Here is a 23,287-nt window from a genome sequence, read left to right as displayed (position 1 = left end):
AAGCAGGTAAAAAGTGTAACCAAATTTATCTTTACTGGTAGTCAGACTAATCTCAATGGCATACACCTAAAAACAAGAAGAGCTAAAGTAAACCCACTGTGCAAGTTTGAGGTCTACCATTTCTCGCTTTTTCCAACACTTTATAAGTTTTTATTTACAAAATCGGAAACAACAAATCTACAGCTGTGTTTTACCAAAGGGTATACATATTATATATGTATTTCTGTAATACTTGGAATTACTCCTTCGGCTTCAGCGTAACACCGAGCTTGGTGGCCTTGATGTCGCAGTTCGGGAGCTGTCTCTTCAGATTGGCGGCCACTGCCTCCATGTTCTTGACGAATATCATGTCGAAGATGACCAGTTGCCGCAAGTTTTCAAGCTCCCCGATGGTGGCAAGACCGGAATCCGTGATGTTGTAGCAGCCGGAAACCTGCAGTCGCTCCAGTGAGCTGCTTATATGATGCAGTCCCTCCAGACCGTCGTTCTCCAAGTGCTTACAATTGTGGAAAATGACGGTGTCGATGTTCTTACAGCCTTTCAAATGCTCCAGTCCTATTTTCATGATTGACGAATTGGAGGCGTCCACTACCTTGAGGCAAAACTGAGTATTTTCCCCGGGTAGGGAGTTGTAATCCTTCCAAAGCTTTGTGGGATTCTCCACAAAGCGTACGCCGCCTCCGTTTTTCACAATCCATTCGGCACACAGGCGGTTCGGACCCACTTTTGCCAGCCGTTCGGCGTCCACCTGGTTAAAGGCGACAGCCACATAGCCCCAGATGCCTCTCTGATCCTTGGGATTACTCGTGAGCAGTTGTCCTATCCTAGGGAGCTTATTCAATAACAACATTTTCGGTGACTAACGGAACAGCTGTGGCCGTCCGTCGTTGTAGAGCACTGTTTTGGGATGTGGGGATGCCACTTTGTCGATTTGGAAAGTTTTGAAACGTTTTTGAATGCAAACTTCATTTTGTTTACTTTTATTTTTGAAGCCTATGGTATGTGACAATTTTTGTATAGTCAACTTTACAAGGGGAGCAAAACGAGAAATAATCGGGGTATTCTCTTAACTTTTGTTGAATTGTGAGGGAGCGGTCATAAAAATTTCCTAATGAATTTTTAAATGCCTATGACCAGTTTTCATATCTTTCGGAAGTACAATTTATATTTTATTATCCTTATAAGTTTACTTTAATAAGGTAAACATAACTGATGTTATTAAAACCTAAATAAAAATGTATTTTTAAATATGAAAATAAAGAAACCGTTAAATCAAAAGCCGTTAAGATTCGAGTATTTTACAGCACTGGTAACATAAGCGTTTCATCATCAATCATGTATAAAGTATAGAAATCTTGTAATAAAATTAAAATAATTTTTAAATGTAAATTTAAAAATAGTCGTTGTTCTTGGATATTTATTAGTTTATATAATTTAAACAAAATTATTTATGCATACTTTTATTAACGATCAATTAGTATATTTTTGTTTGGTTTATTTTAGGACATTTTCCATCGAGGTATTACCCAGCCCTCGATTCACGGTCACTCTGCATTTTCAATCAAATTTTCGGCCGTCGCAGGTCGTCGTGCGCGTTGTTGCTGCAATCAATTAGTTGAAAACAAGAACGGGGTAAATAACTTTGGTAAACGATCAAGAGCAAAGCGTGCACCGTACCTACGCACAGCTAATTCAAATCGGTCTGAGTGTCAATTGCAATCGCAGCTGGATAATCCACAGAAGTTCTAACGCGCGACAGAGATAGCGATAGCGTGTGTGTGGAGCATAAAATCTCGGCAATAACAAAAAACATACATATGCTTGTGGTTACGATTGAAACGCAAACGAGCCTTTGTTGAATGCGCCTGATAAGTGAACAAATCGCGGGTTTAGAAAACAAAACTGTGGAGGCAGCAAACAAAATAGCAACAAATACCCCCCTGCTCCACCTCCACCCCCGTGGAAAATCACGCATTACGTGCACTGCACTGTTGTTGTCAATGGGTGTGCGGCTGTGTGGGTGAGCGCGTGCGTGCGTGTGTGTGTGTGTGAGCTTGCCGCCACCGCAATTGAGGAAAAATTCACCCATACCAAGGCGGCAAATAAAAATAATCTCTGATTGTGTGCGTCAGCGTGTCGGTGTGCGGAGCAGTGACGTCGACGAGAATCGAACGTGTTAAAGTGACGAATAAACAAGAAGCGGGAATAGGAATAGGAATCGGCATCGGCATCGGAATAGGCATCAACATCAACATCCACATCCACATCAACATCGGGAATCATCATCATCTCATCGCAAGAGATAGACAAACAGAACAGACAGCCAAACATTAGTACATTTCCCTCGCACATATGCCTTTGAATGTGTTGTGTATACACGACGAATGTACGTAATAGTTTGCCGCCGCAGACATTAAGGCTCTCTATTCCGTCTCTGTCTCTCTCGCCGTTCCCGTCTCGCTCCCGCCCGCTTGTTTACACCAACGCCCACCTTCCCGCCCACTCTGAATAGGTGAGTGAATGCCGCATTCCGCCGTCTAATTAAGTTACAAATTGACTTTTGCCAAATTGTAGTGGAGGTTTTCCATACGGGGTTCTATTCTCATTTACTATACTATATAAGAACTTTAAATTATTAAGATTTCTTAGGTATATTGCATTTGGTTTTTTGAAAATCCATTTCTGTAGCATTTGTTTAGTCTAATTAATCAAACTATTTAATTTTTTTAGAAACACTTACATGTTTTTAAAGGCAATATTTCTTGTATGGTCATAATAATATACATATGATAATATATATATATGATATTTATGATAATATACATATAATATAAATGTAAATAGTAATAAATATTTAATAAAATATCAGAATAAATACTAAATCTAAATATTTTCTTTAAACAGAAAACTGTTAGACTTAATAAAATATTCAAAGATCATTTTATTATTATTTTTATCATTCAATATGGCACAATATCTATTAGAAATTGTCTTTTTCGCTGTATCTCTTTCTGTAAAAATACTCCAAAATTAAAAAAGAACATTTTAAAAGTCTGCAAAAGTTAGGATAGCTAGTTTATTGGTACAAAAACTACATTTTAGCTATTAATATAGACTTAGTTTTTGTCTTTAAATCCTCAAGCTGAAAATAATCTTAATAATATCCATATAAAACATGTTACCTCAATATTTTGTAAGGAAACTCATGGGGGCAACAGGCCCAATATTTTCAATATACCTCCCAGAAAAAGTTGAAGTTTGAAAACTTCGACTGTATATCTGATTCTATTCTCAACTCCTGAGGCACCCAGCGGGGCCTACATATGCAAAAGATGAATGATATACAGCGCGCCATGTTAGATGATAAATGGCGCGCTATATTAAATGATTTATCTAGCTGGCTCCCCCGAAGCCCTCGCTCGAGTTCATTGTGCCCCCAGTTCTCCTGCCTCGCCGCCCCTTGAATGCTAATCTGTGGTATCTCACATTCAGATTTGTGGCGTAGATTTGACTCGGAGGTAAATGCTATATGGTAAATGGCTGGCAGCGCAGCACACGCGCCTCTAAAGCCACAGAGATCACCACAATAGAACTCGGACAATTTAAGACTGGAAACGGAGAACTAATTTCCATCAATCAATTTGAAATCTTGAAGAACAGAAGTCCACCATAAATTTGTTTGGAAAACGTTGTTATAAGTAGAATTCTAGTTTTTGAAAGGACAATGAAAAGAAATGGGATTTCGATTTAAGTTATAACTAAGGAAAACCTTTAATAAAATAATAGTAATACTATTACTAATACTAAACAATACTAGTACTCAGAGATATAGTACTCAGTATCTTGCGGATATCCCCCTTATTTCTATTCTGTTTTTATCCACATTTTATTCCCATGCTGAGTCAACTGGCATTTCCTCAATAACACAATTTGAAGCTTGATTTCCATTCGTATTTAGTTAGTTAGTTATTTTTTCGCTGGAACTAATCGTGGATTCGTAATCATTATATTTCCACTGGTTATAATAACGTTCCAGCGGCAATTTCTAAAAAATGTTTTTTACATTCTACTTTATTGTTTTCGCGCTGTGCCAGTTATTCCTCGCCCAGTTGGTTTGTGCTATTGAATCGTTGCCATTTTTCCAGATTCTGCTTTTTCCGTTTTCTAATTAGTTATAATTACACTTAATGCAATTTAGTTATGAGGCTCTGTTTCTGTGCTGTGCCCACATTCGTGAGCTCCTCAGATGGCTGTTCGTGCCGTTTCCATTTTTCTATTTTTCCATTTTTGCATTTATACATTTTAACATTGATGGGGGATTTTATGATTAGTGCAACTAGTTCGTGTTGTTGCATCTGACTGGTTGGTTCTGGTCTGGTTTGGTCTTTCTGTTACAAGGGCCCTCTAAAATCATCGGGATTGGGCACACAAAAGCCCCATCGGACACTAGGCGTTGATGCAATTTGTATTTGTAAGATTTTACTTGGCCCGATAAGCGAGTCGGGGCAGCAGGAATTTCCCCAACTCATTGCTTTCGGGTTCTATGGCCTCTTGAGGGGGAAAATATCGAGATTATTTGGTCATAAGGCGTTTCTCCGCGTTTTTGCACTAATGGTTCTTGAGATATCATCCTACTTTGCATATTACATTTGAATATATTTTTAATAATAGGGTAAGCTGGGGTAATATGTCGATTAATTTAATAGTCAAGTATAATTTGAGTACTTTCATAAAAGCTTAAATTATTTTAATAGTGTTCGTTCTTAAATGTTTATTTTATGGCAGACTAATATTATGTTTCTTAAACTAATGGGTAATAACTAGGGCTTCAATTAAATTAATAGACAAGTATAATTTGAAAGCTTAAATTATTTTAATAGTATACGATTTTAAGTGTTATTTTATTGCAGATTAATGTTATGGTCCAGGCAGAACTTGATTTTGTTTGCGACTATATAAACTAACGTTATAAACAATTAGAGATATTTTATTTCCAAGTACAAAGATGATCTTATATCAAATCTAAGGATTTCCTGAGAACTTCAAACCCCTTTGAAGATTTATAGCATATGAGCTCTCCTTACTTGGTTTTTGCTTCGAAGTGAACACCTAGAATATGGGAGTATCATCAGAAACAACTAGCAGAAGGCAGAATGGATCCAAAGCTTAGATTCTGTACCTGAGCATAATACATTATTAAGAAGCAGCGAAGCAAGAGCGAGGTGTGAATTCTAGCTAAATTCAGTATCACCTCCGCATCATATGCATATGAGCTGCAATTTCAGCCGTAGATTATATCAGGTGGTCTCATAAATAAATGCATTTAATGCTCCGTTGGTTCGCATGGAAAGAGGGGTTCCTGGGTTGGGTTTGGGTTGGATTGGGCTTGGGCTTGGATGGGTTGGTGCTGGATTGGTCTTGGTGTTGCTGTTGGCCCTGGGGAACTGCAATTCCCGCAGATAGCAAACCGAACCGAAAAGACTTGACCATGGCATGTCGCTTGTCTCACGAAAGCATCTCGCAATGATGGAGAGTCAGTCGGTGGAGTTGGTAGAGTTGGTAGAGGAAGCCACACCGGCCGGCTCCTCATCATTAGCAATTTGAAATGCACTCGAAGTGTGGAGCTCGAGATCGGAGATGCCGGGGCTGCGAGTGTATCCAATTATTTCAGCATTTTATGGCGTAAATTTCCTTAAACCCAAACCATTTTTCAACTGAAACGAATCGGGGGGGAGAGAGTTGAACAAAAAAGAAAAGGAACCCAGGGAAGAATTCTGGCAGAATCCCCAGAAAGGAGAGGAGCAAAGCTCCACGGCAGCCACAAATCTTAAAAAGGCATCAAGATTATTGCACAGAAAAATTCTTTTCTTCACACCTCGACCAGACAACCCAACGTCGTCGTTTTCGCTCCTCAAAGGTCTGGCATGAAAAAAAAAGAAATAAACGAAACAAAAAATGGACAGAATAAGAAACTCAAAGAATTAAATGCGACTTCAAAGAAAGGTAAAACGGCAACAGCAACAACAACAGCGGCAAGCGGAGCACGGACAAGAAATATGGTCAAAACGAAGCTACGAGGGCCAACACCACCGACAATGGACATCATGTGCAACAACAATAAAAACCAATTTAAGCCGACGACCAAGCGAGCGGCTTGAAGTGTGTGGCAGGAGTGTGGGGCATACACCAAGGAGTACAGAGGGAGAAAAGTGTGTTTTTGTTGTAATTTGCATCTGAATGATATGAAATTTGGTATGTGAGGTTTTATTCAAGCAACAAATAACGTGCCTTCAGAACCGATATGCTAACCTTTTAAATCTCGAAGATCTGGCAGTTTTAGTTCAATAAAATAATCGCAGTTTTGGTCTTATCGATAGGAATTTTGGTATGTGAGCTTTAATTAAAATAAGAAAGGTTATGCCGTTGAGTTTAAATATCTACCTTTAAAACTGATGGAGATCTGAGAGTTTTAGATCAATATTATTTTCGTAATATTTCTTGTATTTCTAAATATTTGTTAAGAGAACTTTCATCTTTGCTTTTGCCAGTATTTACGATGATATGCCACTTTTGCCTAGTTTTCTTCAGTGTACATATAGTGTGGCTTGAGGAGGATTCCTCGTGGGCTTACCTTCTTGTCGGCTTTCGTTTAACTGACGTCCCAAACACCAGAGGAACAACAACAACCCAGGCAACGCATACACACAATCAGTTTCAGAAATCAGATTCGGTTCGAAGTTGAATAGTTTTGCTGCTCGGAATTATGTTTGTACGTATGTCGTGTATCTACGTGCATGCGGGGTATCTTTGTCGCTGCCCCGATCTATGCTGGCCATTATCTGTTTTTGTCTGTGCGTTTGTGTGTGCTACGTGCCCAGCTGTAACTTTGAGTTAGGGATTTCTCCAGGGTTTTCGCCCTGACTTGGATCACTTTTCAGAGAAGAGAAAAATAAAAACATGTACCCAACATGTCAAAGTTAATTTTTCGAGAAAGGGTTTTTCGGTTATATGCAAATGGGAGCTAGTTTTGTGCCTGAGGGTCGACCTATTTAAGAGATCTTAAAGATAAGGTCAAAACAGGACATCCCCATTAAAAGAAACCCACATTTATAATGACATTACTAAAACCTCTATTTCATGCTTTGCTTTAGGGGAAATATTAGAATTCCATACAGTTTTAGGATGGCAGTTTCTTTATATTGACAATGACAGATTATAATTTATAAAAGTCTTTAGGCTTAGTTCCCTTTTCGGATTTGGTTCCATTTATTTTCATTTCGAGAATATCTTTTGTACTATGCTTATTCATCTATTCCCATTCATAGAAAATAAACTGTACTGATGAATAGCTTATTATTTTAAGACCTATTCAGATTTTTTAAAAGAGACAGTGTATATAACAATACCAGAAAAAGTCAAGCTCATGATCTATTATCCTATTATTGCTTATCCCAAGTACTTTTCACCTTTCCCACACACACACACCCTCGTAATTCCCAAAGTGGCAGAAACTCCAAAAGGGCAACACAATCCGCTTGAAAGAATTGAGAGGAAAAACCCGAAACGAATCCCAATCAAAAGAGCCTTCTTTGCCAGAAACAGATGCTCCGTTCTAACACGCACACATAGGGAATACTACCCGTATACATATATATATATTTGACCGATCATATCCAGTAACAATGCAAGTGAAATCCCAGAATCTCTTCCTCTTTCTGCCCGGTTCTGCAGTTGTTGCTGCTTTTGCTCCGTCTTTGGAAAACGAGGCCCAATCCAGTTTTCTGTTGTTGTTTTTCTGCTATGCAGCGCAGCTCCCTGCAGATCTTAAGTTGATTTCGTTTTGGCTTTTGGTTCCTGGAGTTTTTTCAGAATTTCGTGCTGTGCCTTTTGTGTTTTTATTTTTTCTTCACACCTTCGAAAAGGCAGCCAAACTGAAATTTCAACGTTGACTGGAAATCCAATTCAATTCCCAATGGCGGCCCCACTGCAGGAGAGTGTGGGAGCGAGATGGGCACAGTGGAAGGAAGGAGCGAGAGGGAGATACATACATACGATCTGGGGAGGGGGGATTCTTCCCACAGCCGGTTTTTGGTGTTGGTGTCGCGCTTGGTTTTCTCACTTGGCCCGATCCGAAGCTGCTGGCCTTTTGTACTCCGTAGGCCGCGTTCTGGGACCTCGACGACGACTGACAGCTCCAAAGCCCTGCGTTCTTTATTATTTTGTTTTTGTATTTTGAATCTTTTTTTTACCAGGTACTCGTGGGGTATGTTGTAGGGGTCAAATAGTATTAAAAGGATAAAATATATCTAAATCCAGAATATATCAAGGCAAAGATCTTAACTAAAATAATATAATACTATTATTAAAGATCATATTAGAGTATACGAAAAACACACAAAACAAGGTTAACTATTAATGATCTTAATAAATAGTAAAACTCTTAAAGTGTTTTACGGAACTCAACTTAAACAATATGAAGATCTTATCAGAGGATTATCTATTATCAATCATATAAAATAGTACGAAACTTTAAGAATCCAAGCATCTCAAGTAACTCAAGACCACAATTTTGCAGATCATAGAACATTATCAGGAAAAAGTACACCTAAAGATTAAATATTATTGATCTCATTCGATAGTATAATCTATCTAGAATCCAAAAACTTCAAGCCTCTCAAAATAAATATAGTTTTGAAGATCATATCAAATACATCCAATGTTTAATGATGCTCAATACATTATAGCATTATACATATATCATTCAGCTTTGCTCGAGAAAATGGAAAGTACATTTAGTTAAAGTAGTCTAGAAACTACAAATAACAAAAGTCGTATCTTTTGCTTTATAAACTGATTACAGGGCATTATAAAGTCGATTTCATGCTTGATTCGTTATGTGTAAGACTTCTTTTGCAGGATCGGTTTTATTTTCTCTCGTTTCGTTAAGATCTCTTGACAGTCAGCTCAATGTGCGCATTTTTCCTTCTTTCTCGCCCCGGGTTTTTATTTTTTTCCATTTTGCTGCTCGAACGGAATACAATTTGACATGCTTGGGATTTTCATGAGAGCACAAAAAATCGGAAATTATTGCCGCCGCAGATTAATTTTGAATGCGCTGCTTGAGCTCCTCCTGCGGCTTTTCGCTTTTATCTGATACTCAGATACTCGAATATACGAGCAGCTTAAGTCTCGGGGATTACAAGTTGCCGTTTTTGTTCAAGGTGAGAGATCGGGGCTTTGGCTTTGAGTTGCCCGTGTGCCTCCATCGTGACACTATCTGGAAGTACGTGTACTTTGTTAGTCCGGCGAGGCCTTACGAGTTTGACAAACACAATAATAGCGTACAAAACTGTAGTATCAGAGTATCAGAGAAGGGGTGAGTTTGTTTATCATCGGCCTGATAAGCGCACATTTCGGAAGCCCCACTGTTTGTGTGACTGCGACGGTTAAAATTGTGCAAGTCCGTCACTCGTTCCCAGGTGATATCACCTCCGAACGAACACATCGTAAAGGCTTTTCTGGGAACTCAGTTGATGCAGGATAAGATTAGTGCCACACAATTGTGGCAACAAAGCAAAAAAAATCGTTTAAAAAATTCCGTTTTCAATAAGAAGTACATTTCTGTGTGGTCATAATGAAATATAAAGATTTATATATTGATATTTGAAAATATTAATACAGATACACATACAAATCTGAAAGATAAATGTTTTTCACAGCAATTTTGTATTATAATATTTTAAGTAGGTGGGTGTATATGGACTTGCATTTATTTATGTTTACGATTAAGACGCTTGAGATCCTTGGGTAAAGGTTCTTTTGTTCCCAAAACTCTACGACTCTTTTGGAGCTGTGATCTTTTCTGCTGCCTCTGGAAAGCCATGCCTGCATTCATATCTTCCGAAAGGTCTGCCAGTTTATAAAGTCTTCCGTTTATATCGGCACACTCAAAGTACGTAGTTGGAAATGACTTGGAAATAATTTTGGTCTGGTGTTCAAGGATCTCAGGTTGCTTCTTTCTAGGTTTTGGCACCTTTCTGGGCTTTGGTTTTTCTTCATCCCCCTTTAAATTGTTTTCCAATAACTCTTTTCTGCGTTTGGCCTCTTGGATTCGAGCACTCCTTCTTAGTACTATTTGGGGCTTTTGAACAACTTTGGGAACTCCTATTTTTTTCCAATTAACTACCGGTGGAACTCTCAGTGGAGGTACAACATCTTGTGGATCTGCTGACTGACACTTTTTCGAATTCTTAGATTTTCCTAATCGGTTTGGTCCAGCTGTTCCCAATTTTTGGCGATCATTTTTGCGCTGCTGTTTCTGCTGCTTGTTTCGAATAGCAATACCCACTTCCATGTCGTTGGAAATGCTGTCGAGTTTTGAATCCTGTTTTTTTGAACGACTGCTTTGAGGACTACGATTCTCTATATTCTCAAGATCTGGTTTCTTAGACAACATCATGAGTCTCGCCTTTTGATTTTTAATGCGCTCAGATCGACGAAGTTCCGGTTTTTCGTTCATATCCGTAGGATCCGTATTGGATTTTCCTGATCTATAAGAACTGGGAGGTTTGTATTCCACGTCCTTCGATTTATTCTTTAGTCCATAACGCTTTCTATTTAAATTGGGGTATCTTTCTGCCTTTTCTGTAGTATTTTCAGTAGCTTCTACTGGATCTACATCCACAGAGTTGTTCGTATCTTTTTTGGCTCGTCCTGGTCTACGAGGTCTAGCAGTTCCCAAGTTTTTTTTAGGCGACTTTTGCTGCGGCCTTTGTAAAGAAGTGTCCATTTCTATGGGTTCGGTTAGATCTTTCATTTCTGTAGTATTCTTATCAGCTTCTTCTGGATCAACAACGATTGGGTTTTTCGTCTTTTTCTTGGGTCGTCCTGGTCGACGAGTTCTGGCAATTCCCAAGTTCTTTTTGGGCGACTTTTGCTGCAGCCTCTGTAAAGCAATGCCCGTTTTAATGGCATCCGTTAGATCTTTAAGTCTATAAAGCCTTCCATTTATGCTTGCGCATTCAAAGTACTTTGAGGCCAACATTACATATTTCCACTTGCCATTGGTCGAAGGTACACGTCTTGTGGATCTCTTGGATTTAGATTTACGTGGCTCTTGGTCCTTCTCCACATCATTCATCATGGATTGTATCCTCTTTTTTTCCATTTGGTCTTTAATCCGTTGGCTTCTACGAAACACCCGAGGTTCTTCACTTACTTTCGTGGTTTCTCCATTGGAGAACATTAAGGCGGGCTCCAAAAACAAAGGATCTTCAAAAGTGAATCTATCAGTTTCCATATTTGTATCAGAATGTTCTGTAAATAACTCATTGCTTTGTGTTCTGATGTTTGTTTCGTTCATATCTTTTGTAGTATATTGTCACTTGTCTGTAATATAATTCTAAATAAGTTCTCAGCCCTGTTTTGGTTGAGAAACTGATTTCAAAGGTTCCTAAGTTTTAGGATGCAAAGTGCTTTTGACTAGTATATTTTTAAAGGATGTACTATAGTGCATTAAGGATATAATGGTTTAATAATAGAGTATTTTAAAGTATTATAATACACCTTGAGATGTTTAGATTTTCGAGGAGTACTCATATTCACCTGACTGCTAACCACCACACCCCAAATAAAATAGATATGGCTAGGATATGATATTTGGCATATGATATCACACGCTTCGTTCTTATCAAAGGAAAGCAACAACAAAGGCATTTGTTGCTTTATTTATTCTTTATTTATGTGCCTTAGAGCAATCAAGCAAAACGGTTTATCATTGAAGCGATAAAAAGACGTTAATTTATTATGCACACATACAGGGAAAGGCAATGGCATGTACATATAAAGAAACCGGCCGGAGCAGAAGAATATAATAATAATAATAACAATAAATGTTTACTAATTGCGCAAAATTGAACTTGAAAATGTTAAATGAGAAAATGCTCAAGTCAACAAACTTATTGAGTGAGTTCTTTGTGTATTTGTAAGTCTTTGTTACCCGGTAAATGGTTATTGGACTGTGAAAGATAGCTGAGGAACTCTCGTAAACCCCTGAAATTTAGATATCATTTTTAAACAGAGGTGTTTTTAAGGTTTAAAACATTTTTTTAACATATAAAGCTTTGGATATTAAGTAAAAATGCTTGTTTTTAAGTAAAAGGTCGATGGGTAGGTACTTTTAAGTACCCCTGTTATTAAACTACTGCTTTTTTGATCAAATCCTTTTTTATGAGTTCTTTAAAGATTAAAGTTTTATAGCCATAGTGTTGTACTCGTAATAAATTGTTTTTTATTTTTAAATTATTTAATTCGAGTGGTTTTCCGCCTGAAGAGCAGTTCAAGTGAGTACTAAATTTCGGTCGAGTTAACAGGAAACTCGGTTCATTTTGGTTGGATTAACAGCACAAGTTGGCCTGTAAAATGAACAAAGCGCGCAATTATAAACTCTATTTTTTAGTTATTTAATTAGCGGACCCAGGCTGAGAGGCAGAGGCTGAATAATAAACACATATACGTATATGCGGGTATAGAACGACGTCTCTGGTATCTAGAGTGGAAAATTAATGGCTACAAAATTAAATTTATTTTTGCAAAAAAAATAAGAGAAAAAAAAAGAGCTGAAGAGAGGCAAAAACAGCAGCAACAACAAGAACAGCGGACCTGGGCTGCCAGACAGCCTGGCAATTTTGTTTCTTATTGGATTTTTATTCGAGCTTGCGCGCGCGTGTGTGTGTGTGAGTGTGCGAAATTTATGTTGCTATTTGCGTCGCGGTGACTGCGCTGCCCACTGTGCGCTGCCCCTTATCACGGGTTCTTGTTGTTGTTCTCCCTGCTGCTGTTGTTCTTGTTTCTAGTTGGCTGCTGGCACGTTACCTAATTAGTTGCCGCAGACAGCGCGACGTTTTTACCTTTTAACGCTATACGCGACAAACACACTTACATTAACATTTACGTGTATGTAGTAGTGTGCGGCGGTCGCTTTGACGTAACACATTACGACAATGGGCAGCGACGTCGCTGCCGCGGTCGACGTCGACTGCACGCGATTTCCGTTCTCTGCCCACGCACATTGCACACATCACCACAGCGGCAGAGCGGAGGCAGCGCAGCAGCTGCGCAGCGACTGAGAAAACTTAGCAGAAAGATAGAGATACAAATACAAATACATGGACCACAAATAAACACGCGACAAAGCGCAGCTTTAACGTTTTGTCTTCCTCTTGCTTCTGCATTTTGGCTTTGTCTTGCTAACGGTCACAGTGGGGCAAAGGGGATAAAATATCTTTCAAATTTGAATTTATTTTAGAAAGATACATGTTTTTTTTCCTTTTAAAATAAAATTTAAAGTAGTACAAAAATTGGGAAAAAATATTTAAAAGAATGGCTTAATATTAAGATACTTTTCATAAAGCTTACTGAAACATTTATAATATTTGGTATACCTTCAGTGAAACTAAGGATTAATATAACATTAATTGTTATGTCATTTCATTTACCAAAGTCTAAATTTGGTGTAAAAAAGATAGTAATCATATAAGGTACAAACTAACCTGCTATTATTCTTAATGTTGGTTTAAAAATTGGAGATCCTCTAACAAAAATGCTTTAGTCTAGAAATTAACACCATATCAAGCTAATAGGGGTAATCCCATTCTTTTTTTTTATTCGTTTTTAACACGCCTCACAAGAATGGTTCTTGTTTTCATCCTAAAATCCTCTTCTATCGTTTTTAAACTTTAGTAATGGTTATAGTTTATTTAAGTGTACAAATAAAGTAGTCTCTTATTTTAACCATTAAAATTTTTAAGAAATCTAAGTTTTATTTTTTTATAAATGACACTTGAAATATTAACTCAAAATCACATGCATTTAATCCACAGTGCCGTGGGTTTTTTTGGCAGCATCGCATCGCTTGTGTTGCAGCTGCTCGGCGACCCCGCCTCACCCCACCCCACCCACTGCCTGCCACACGGCCACCTCCACCCCCACACCCATTTTTCACCTCAATTTTCCGACCGCCCACTGCTTGGGCTTTGGTTGTTTTTTGCCTTTTGACTCTGTTTTTTCTTGAATTGCTTTTTCTTTTCGGTTTTTTTTTTTAAATATACACGCCAACGACAGCGAGAAGAAAAAACACTTGAGCCAATGCAACAGTCAGCTTATTCACAATAATATTGTGTATGGTATATTTTTATTCGTTTGGCAAAGGTAATAAACAAGAGAAATAGAAAAAACCGAATACAAGACAGACAAAATCATTTGGGCGAACCAAAACGCTTTCGTAAAGAAAAAATAAAAAACCAAGACAAAAAGCTGTGGGCGACAACAACAAGTCGAGTGAAAAAGGCAATACGAAATTACCAATTTAAATGTTAAAATGGGAATCGACGGCTGAGCCAAAAGCCACTAAAAACTAAGTCAAACACAAAATGCAGCCAAGGCATTTAGTGAAGTAAAATGCTAATAAAGAAGTAGGTATACCCAAAGGCACAGATACGATAATTATATAAACAACGAAAACTGATTGTCGATGTCGTTCTTTATGATCATCGGAAGATACACTTATATATACACATATGTATGTAGTACATGCGTGTAGCATAAACATATGTGTGGATGGAACTGGGGACCATTGTGTATACACATATCAATGGGTGTATTATCATATCATCATCGGCAATGGACAGGCGACAACGTCGACATTTTGTCGTTTTTATAAGAAGACAATACCCCGGGGCCGAGTGTTATCTAATAAATTGTGAGGGAGTTGACAACGGACGACTGACAGACAAAAAAAAAAACCAATCGACGGAACACTGAAAAATTAAACAAAAACCAGCAACGAAATCTGCATTTGATCGTAAATTTTGTTGTTGTCTGTTAGCTGTCCGAAAATGAGTTCAGAGTGAAAGCCCCCAAGCCTCATAAAGAGATGGTTTCGGGCGGCGTGGGTTTTTCCCTCAAATCCCCATCCACCTTAACCTTTTTCGGTGTAAACAGAACCCGGGCTTATCAATATGCGAATTAGCCAACGATTATGCATGCAAATCGATTCAAAATGGTGGCACATCGGTGGGCAGAGGAAATTAGCGCTCTCCGCTGATTGGTGTGTGAAAATTGATCCACCAGATCGGAAGATAGCCCCCAGATAGTGATTTAATGGCCCGCATCATGCTTAGGATGTTCCTCGGGCTTCTTCAAAGTGCTGAGCGATAGGTGCGAAATCGGACATGTTGTTCGAATGATGATCGATAGGCTTAATTCCGCAAAACTTGGCAGCTCTATGGTGGGTCCAATTTATCAAAAAATATCCAAGACCGAACCTAAAATATTTAAAAGTAAACCCAATGGGTGATCCCTTAATATTTTATAAATTCAAATTACCATTACCATCTGATGACTAACCATTTTTGCCTTTAAGAACCCCATAGTTAAGTCCTTTATCTCTTTAATGAATATTTACCCTTCGGAACTTATTAAATGACCAATTTCCTGAATCCAAAGGCAAACCCTTTGATCAGCTTAAGCTTTTCCCCACCTCAAACGAACCCCTTTCTCTGGAGCAAGCACTTGCCCAGCCAAATATTTACCCCTAACGATCTGTACAAATATCAACAGATATAAACATTTCCCCTCTGTAGATACCGCGATCAAAGACAGTGCAAACCTATTGATTAGATAATTGCAGAGGGCTGTAAAGAAATAACAAATACTCCAAATGTAGAACGGAAAACGTGCGACAATCTCGAGATACAGATAGGCAGTTAGGAGCAGCACTTCTCTACGAAATTGGGGCCAAGTCTTCGCCTTCGTCTTCCCCATCGACTGAAACTAATCAAAGCCTCTTCAGTTCGGACACTTGAGGTTTTCCCTGGCCAACAGCGAATATGGTGTAGTTTACTATATATAGACAAAGCGAGTGCAGCAGACATGGAGCTGTGAGAAATGTGGAGAAAACTCTTTGAAGAAAATCTTGAGACCAAAGTAAGCGGCTGCTCCTGCTCTTTTTATTTGATTTCATTACGGTTCGGTTTTGTTTTTTTGTTGCCTCCGTTTGCGTGTTACTAAATTTGGTTGTCTGGGCATTTCAACGCGTGTGTGTGTGTATCTGTGTTTGTGCCAGACCATTTTTAGTAGCCCTGTCTATATATGTAGCATACTATATGGTATGGTATTGTATGCCAAGTCTGCGGAGCTGCGGTAATTGCCGACCATTTTCTTTAATTCGCTGCCAGCTGCCCTTTTTTGTGGGTGTCTCTATGGGCTCTTTGGTGGGAAAAGTGCTCCAGTCAGCATCATTTGTGGTCTGGTGGGTCTGGTTCTGGTCGTTCGTATCCGGAACGGGACACCAAAAAGGTGATAGCGGCCACAAACTGCGCAGCATCCATCCGCTCTTTATCTCCCCGCCGTACTGTCACCAAATTTACCGAATACCAAATACCAAATAGCGAGCTTTGGACCCATAATACCCATACCCATCGCCTTCACCCAACGCCCTCTACGATTTTATTCAAAATATAAAAAAAAAATGCACACGCTGCACCATTCTGGAGCAGAAAGATGAAGACATTACGTCTGATTCTGATTCCCATTTCTGAATTCCGAATGTGGGGGCCTCTCATCGTATGACGATGATGATGTTTTGCTTGGCTCGCTTTTATTTTGTTTTGTTTGCATTATAAAATCGTTGGCTCTGCGCGTTTTTTTCGCACAAAACATCCGGTCGTATTTTAATTTAATGAGTATAAATTCTCTGCTCGGCCAGAGACACTGGCACTTTCTGCACAATTATTATTTATATATTAATAAAGCGTGCGAGCATATACACTTATGAGGTTTTACTCTGGGAAAAGCAAGAAAAATAATTAGCCTTTTACGATTCGGGGTCTTTTAGTAAACTAGTTGCTTAAAAACACCTTTACTCTATTGGCGGTTTTAAAATGGTATAAAATATAATTCTTGTATATGTTCTTGATATTGAGAACTTAAGAAAGCAAATATTTAAAAATATTTGCATACATTTGTTTATCCAATTCACTAAGCTCTATAGATATATATATTTATTTTCTTTAAAATTTCATAGAGATGAGAAACAATATAATGGTTTAAAAATATTTGTCATATTTGAAAGTCAACTTCTGTTAAGACCATATAATTATAATTCTGTATTAACCTTTTAGTCTGTAACTTATCAGTAACTAATTTAAACTACTTAAAAAGATTTTATTTTATAGAACCTTTTTCCCAAATTTTTAATTGCTTAGTGTAAAGCACTCTAGACTGAAATCTAATCGTGTGGCTACTCCCTTTTCTTGCAGGCATCATGCACGGGATGATCGCAGAGTGTTCGGCTGGCGGAAGGGGCTTTCCAACACTGGCGGACGCCGAGTGACATTCGCAGGAAATAACGGCGCTTTCTTAATGCCGCTTGAAAATTGGAAATGGAAATCAACGAATTTAACAAAAGTCGCAAAATGCACGTTTCGGCCATAAAAGGCCGACAACTGAGGCAGCCAGAGGCAGAGGCAAATGCAAATGATGATAGCACCATGGTCATTAGTAATCATCGAATATGCAACATGAAAACAAGTAGTAGGAGCAGCGAACTAACGAGCGATGGCAATGGCAAATTTTTAATGTCATGGCGACGTCGTCGTCGGCGGAGCAACAAAAGCAGCAACAACATTGCAGCAGCGAGTCGCAATTATGATAATTGCAATTATTCTACAACCAATGATTTCAATAAAATCAATAAATTGCTGCTAATTACGTACATGCTGCTGATAACAGCGGCCACAATTTGTCAAAGCGCCGCCCAGTCGCCGTCATCATTGAATGGAGGAGGAGGAGGTGGTGGTGGTGGCATCGGAGGAGGAGGAGGATCTGGCTCCAATGGGGCATCCCCCCTGAGTGCCTTTCTCAAATCCGGTGGTGCCTCCTACAATCAACAGTTGCCGCAACAGCAACTCTTTGCCATGTTGACCAGAAATGGAGTTGGATCGTCGGGATCAGGATCATTACCAGGTGCTGGCGGTGGTACCCGGGGATATAGCAACGCTAGACAGCACTTCATGGCCCTTAGCGAAGATGACTCGGATGCCGATGTGGATGAGGAGGATATGGCTGCTTTGCACTATCCCCTGGCCGCCTCACATCCTCCGGCTGGCGGTCAGGGCTACTCCTCCATCCAATCGGGTTCGCTGGAGACCAGTGGATTCGTTTCCGATGACGGCGGGCAGTATGAGCAGGCCCAGAAGGCTCTGGAGGCGGCTGCAGCGGCGGCCAAGGCTAATAATAAGTACAACATCGACTGCCCCAAGGACTGCAAGTGCCTCAATGTCCTCTTCGACTGCGATAAACTGCATCTGGAACGGGTGCCCGTCTTGCCCAGCTATGTGCAAACGCTGTAAGTATAAGTTAGGCAGAAAAAAGGGGAGATATCAATTTAATATATCTGAAACCATTGCCATAAAACTCAGTAATAGTGATTATTTCAAAGAAAAATGTATAGAAAATGAAATACAAATCTAGATCATTGGAAGAGTATTCATTTAGATCTTATGACTATTCTTCATTTAAAAAATACGTCCCTTTAATAAACATAAATTTAATTTACTTACCTATTTCTTTCAAGGCCTGCCATAAACTTGAGTTTATTGTCCTTTCCTTTAAACATTATTGAGGTTTATGTTTACAGTAAACAAACTAAACATAGGTATAATATTACCACAGAAGTTATCCTCATTTTTCTGAAAGTTTAGGCTACATAATAGCTCAAATTCTATATGTATGTATAACCATCAAAAAAAGCTGATGGTGGAGTTTGAAATGTTTGGCATTATTTAAATCCAAAAATTCCTGGGGGATGAAAATGGCGAGCCACCCCCCGGAGATACTATGCGAATATAAATTACAGAGTGGCACAACCCTCAACATCGACATTTGCCCTCAATTTTTCCTTTATTTTCCTTTTTTGGAGGGGTTGCGATTTTATCGTTGCGCTTTTAATCAATTTAAAGCATGGCAAAATTATGCAAACGCCGTTCGTTTATTATCAGTAGCTATGAATCAATAATTGTGGCATAATTGAGGTGCTTTTTACAAGCCAAGGATTTTATAAATGCATCAATTAATTTTTATCTATTCCGCAGGCATCTGGCTAACAACAAACTGAACGACACCACCGTCCTGGAGATTCGCAATCTGTCCAATTTGACAAAAGTGTAAGTGCAGCTTGGGGTAATCAAAGTAATAAAGTGAAATTAATTGAATTTATAATTATTATAGATCATTGAAACGGAATTTATTGGAGGCTATACCCAAATTCATAGGCCTCAGTGGTCTAAAACACTTGGTATTGGCCAACAATCATATAACCAGCATCTCCAGGGAGGCTTTGGCTGCTTTGCCTTTGCTAAGAACGCTGGATCTGTCCAGGAATCAGTTGCACACCATCGAGGTTAACTCTTTTCCGAAGCCCAATAGTCTAGTTCATTTGTAAGTTATTTAGATATTCTATGACTAAAGCAATTTTCTAAAGAATTTTTCTTTAATCGGTAGAATACTCAGTTTCAACGAGATAACCAATGTAAACGAGCATTCGTTTGCGGCTTTGAATAACCTCACGGACCTGGAACTGAATAACAATCGCCTGAGCGCTCTGCCCATAGGAGTTTTCGAGAATTTGAACCGACTGAAGAAGCTGTAAGTTGTTCATTGCCACTTATGACACCATACACCCTCTATAACTACTGTATCCTTTTGCAGCGCTCTCAACTTTAACCAACTGGAGATCAACTGGTCCACGTTCCGTGGCCTGGTAGCGATGAAGAACCTCCAACTGAAGTCTAATAAAATTCGGGCGCTGCAGGATGGCGTCTTCCATGTGATGCATAACATTGAGACCATTGATCTGGCCATGAACCAGATCAGTTCACTTTCCCGCCAGGGTCTCTTCAACCTGACCAAGCTGCGGCATCTTAATCTCTCGTTCAACGCCATACACCGCATCGAGGTGGACACCTGGGAGTTCACGCAGTCGCTGGAAGTGCTGGATCTCTCGAGCAACGCCATCAACGAGTTCAAGCCCCAGCACTTGGACTGTCTGCACCGCCTAAAAACACTCAATCTGGCCCACAACCGACTGCAATATCTGCAAGAGAACACCTTTGACTGTGTGAAGAATCTGGAGGAGTTGAATCTGCGACGCAATCGGCTGTCCTGGATCATCGAGGACCAGAGTGCGGCGGCTCCGTTCAAGGCTCTGCGCAAACTGCGACGCTTGGATTTGCACGGCAATAATCTGAAGCAGATCAGCAGCAAGGCGATGAGTGGCCTGAACAACCTAGAGATACTCAATCTTGGCTCTAATGCGCTGGCTAGCATCCAGCTTAATGCCTTTGAGCACATGCTGCGGCTTAACAAGTTGGTTTTCAAATCGCTGAACTTCATCTGCGACTGCGATTTGATTTGGTTCCAACAATGGCTGAAGAACCGCTTCCCCCAGCAGGCAGAGCACGCGGTCTGTGGCTATCCGGAGCATCTACTAGATCGTCAGTTGAAATCCCTCAGCAGCTCGGAGTTGGTGTGCGGTAAGATAGTTTTGTTTTGGTTTGATGTATGAGTTACTCACTTAATACCCTTTTTAATTTCAGTGGATTCTCCGAAACCCAGTGTGGAACAGGAACCGGACAACATGCTGGCCGTGAATGGAGCCAACATCACTCTGGAGTGCATTGCCAGTTCTCCGACAGCGGCTTCGTTGGCCGCCGCTGATGAGCTGAAGATCAAGTGGCGCCACGACAACCAGCATGTCCAGGAACGACCGGGTGAACTGCATGACGGTGCCAGCACGGAGACGCAGATCCGCCACGACTTAAGCACCAATCAGACCTCCATCTATGGCTATTTGAGACTCACGAATGTGACCTTCGAAAGCGCGGGACGCTATCAGTGCGTGGTCTCAAATGCCTTTGGAACCACCTATGCACAGAAGTTCAAGATATCCATAGGAAGTAGGTTTTCATTTAAACTTACGCATCTATTTATACTAATCCACATCTTTGCAAACACAGTTCATCCTACCTTCCTGCAAGTGCCCTCAAATCTTACCCTGGACGCCGGCGAAACAGCTCGATTGGTGTGCTCGGCCAGCGGTGATCCCACGCCTGAGATAGCTCTACAAAAGTTCGGAGGCAGTGAATTCCCTGCGGCCACCGAGCGTCGGTTACAGGTGATTCGCGAGGAGAACGCCTTTCTGATAACCAACGCCAAGCTCAGCGATTCTGGGATCTACACCTGCACAGCTTTGAGTGCTGCGGGCGAGATAAAGGTCAATGCCACGCTGGTGGTGAATGGTAAGTTGTTTGTAGCCTTTTATAAGGATTTTAAGTAATACTCCTTTTTTGTGATGCAGACAAACCTCAGCCCAGCATTCCTTTGGTGCACCAGGAGGTGGTTGTGGGTCGCACCTGTGTGTTGCAGTGCCTCAGTGAAACGGCCAATGCAGATTTTGAGCTAGAGCATCCACACCGCGAGTGGTTTAAGGAGAACAAACCGATACATATATCGCCAACGGCTCCAGATGGAGATCGCTACTATTTTTCGAATAACAAAGAGCTGCTCATTATCCTGAATGCCCAGTCCAATGATGCGGGTCACTTCCGTTGTGAGATAACGGACAACTCGCGCACATTCACGCTCCAATCGGAGTTGGTAGTGGTCAAGGAGAATCTCAATTGGGACGTCTTGCTGATGGGCATCATTCTGCTAACCGTCACCTGTGTGGTGGTGGATTGCTGCATCATTTGGTGCACGCTGCGCTACCAGAAGAGGAAGCTGCGCATGAGTCTGGCTGCCGAGAGATTGGCGGCTCGCACGCAGGCCAGTCTGCATTCCACATTGGACAAGGATGAGACGCAACTGACCACGCTAAATCGTACGCAGCTGAGACCACACCAGTCGCAGCTGGTCCTCGATGGCATTGCCACGCAGCAGCAGACACAGTTAAGGCCGCGTAGCCTGGCAGATCTGGGCTGTGGCAATGGTGAGGCGACCCACAGTCGCCTCATTGTCACCACAACGCCTTCGTATGAGCAGCGCTGCCTGGAGCAGGGCTTGACCCTAAGCTATCTGCAGCAGGCGGACTTGGAGGCCCAGCAGGATCATCTGTCCAGCAAGGACTCGGGCACCGGCTCGGATGCGGCCGTGAAGCGCAGCCTGGAGGATTTTGTGGTGGCCATGCCCAGGCACAAGCATCACACGGACGACGAGGAGGAGGAGGAGGATGAAGAGAATGACCTGCAGTACGCGCCGACAAGGGCTCTCGGCATCTCCGAGTACGACGACATGGATCTGTACGAGCTAAATCATGCTGCGGCCGAGCAGCAGCATTTCCTGCAGAACAACAATCACAACTACGACGGTGGCGGGGGTGGTGGTGATGCCGGTGGTGCGGACGAAACTGTGCCTAAGGTGCTGCCCCGCAAGTGCAGCGCCGGAGCCAGCGGCAGCAACTACAATGCCATCCAAAAGTGCACGACAGTGGACATTTGAAGGGAGGCCCAAACCAAATGAGCAGGATGATCAGGATCATATACCAAAAACTGGAGGCTGCACCACCTGGTAGCCCCACCCGCAACCCGCCCCCAAAACGAACAAAGACTGTTTAAATCGTAATTATAATTTGTAGACGGTGGACCAGACTTTTTGACTGGCCACGACCGCAGAGCAGGCGGCCTTATTGATGCCTTTCGCTAAGGATATAGGACAGCTAGAGAAACATACCAGTGTCTTCGTAATTTATGAAATTAATCGTTAGAATCGATTTTGTAGAACTTGTAATACCTAATATTTGATAATCCGTATCGTATATGTATATTTATAATTTTCTTTCGCTTGTGATATTATTTATTATTTTGATTGCCCGATTGTTTTAGGCGTAACATATTCACCTCTGTATATATCACTTAGTGTTTAATTGTAGTTGGTACCTAGTCTCGTAAGTCGAAGCACACTCGTTGATCAAATGGTTGCCAGGTAATCGGCTATGACAGCTCCAATTGAGTGGGAGTGTACCTTTAATGGATATTTTGCAGTTACTTTTGCTTTTAATTAACTTTTCGGTTGAATTTGAAATTAGTTTGCCTTATGATTGGCCTTGACAAAGTATGAACGGAAACGATATAAAACAAAGTCAAAATATTTAATAAAATGATGCATTATTCCAATAAGTATTTGATGTTTTTAATTCTTGACCAGAATTGTACATTTTGTGGGAGGTGAAAGA

At 40.5% G+C, this 23,287-nt stretch overlaps 3 protein-coding genes across 3 annotated transcripts; 1 reads left to right on the top strand and 2 right to left on the bottom strand.

The window, feature by feature from the left end:
* Positions 1–119: 119 nt before the first annotated feature.
* LOC108008609 (ATP synthase subunit s, mitochondrial) lies at positions 120–904 on the bottom strand. The gene has a single exon (XM_017072490.4). It carries the CDS (start codon positions 848–850, stop codon positions 239–241), a length of 612 nt encoding a protein of 203 aa, XP_016927979.2. The 5' UTR covers positions 851–904; the 3' UTR covers positions 120–238.
* Positions 905–1,553: 649 nt separating this feature from the next.
* Positions 1,554–23,231, top strand: lbk (leucine-rich repeats and immunoglobulin-like domains protein lambik). The gene is made up of 9 exons (XM_017074024.4): positions 1,554–2,512; positions 17,319–18,406; positions 19,152–19,223; positions 19,288–19,497; positions 19,561–19,704; positions 19,768–20,591; positions 20,655–21,014; positions 21,075–21,356; positions 21,416–23,231. Exons 2-9 carry the CDS (start codon positions 17,442–17,444, stop codon positions 22,552–22,554), a joined length of 3,996 nt encoding a protein of 1,331 aa, XP_016929513.2. The 5' UTR covers positions 1,554–2,512; positions 17,319–17,441; the 3' UTR covers positions 22,555–23,231.
* Positions 9,684–11,436, bottom strand: LOC108009562 (uncharacterized). The gene has a single exon (XM_017074025.4). The coding sequence runs from the start codon at positions 11,360–11,362 to the stop codon at positions 9,770–9,772; it is 1,593 nt and encodes a 530-aa protein (XP_016929514.2). The 5' UTR covers positions 11,363–11,436; the 3' UTR covers positions 9,684–9,769.
* Positions 23,232–23,287: the final 56 nt, after the last annotated feature.

Source organism: Drosophila suzukii, chromosome 2R (genome assembly GCF_043229965.1).
Source record: "Drosophila suzukii chromosome 2R, CBGP_Dsuzu_IsoJpt1.0, whole genome shotgun sequence".
Lineage (NCBI taxonomy): Eukaryota > Metazoa > Arthropoda > Insecta > Diptera > Drosophilidae > Drosophila > Drosophila suzukii.
This window is presented reverse-complemented; position numbering and strand designations above follow the sequence as displayed.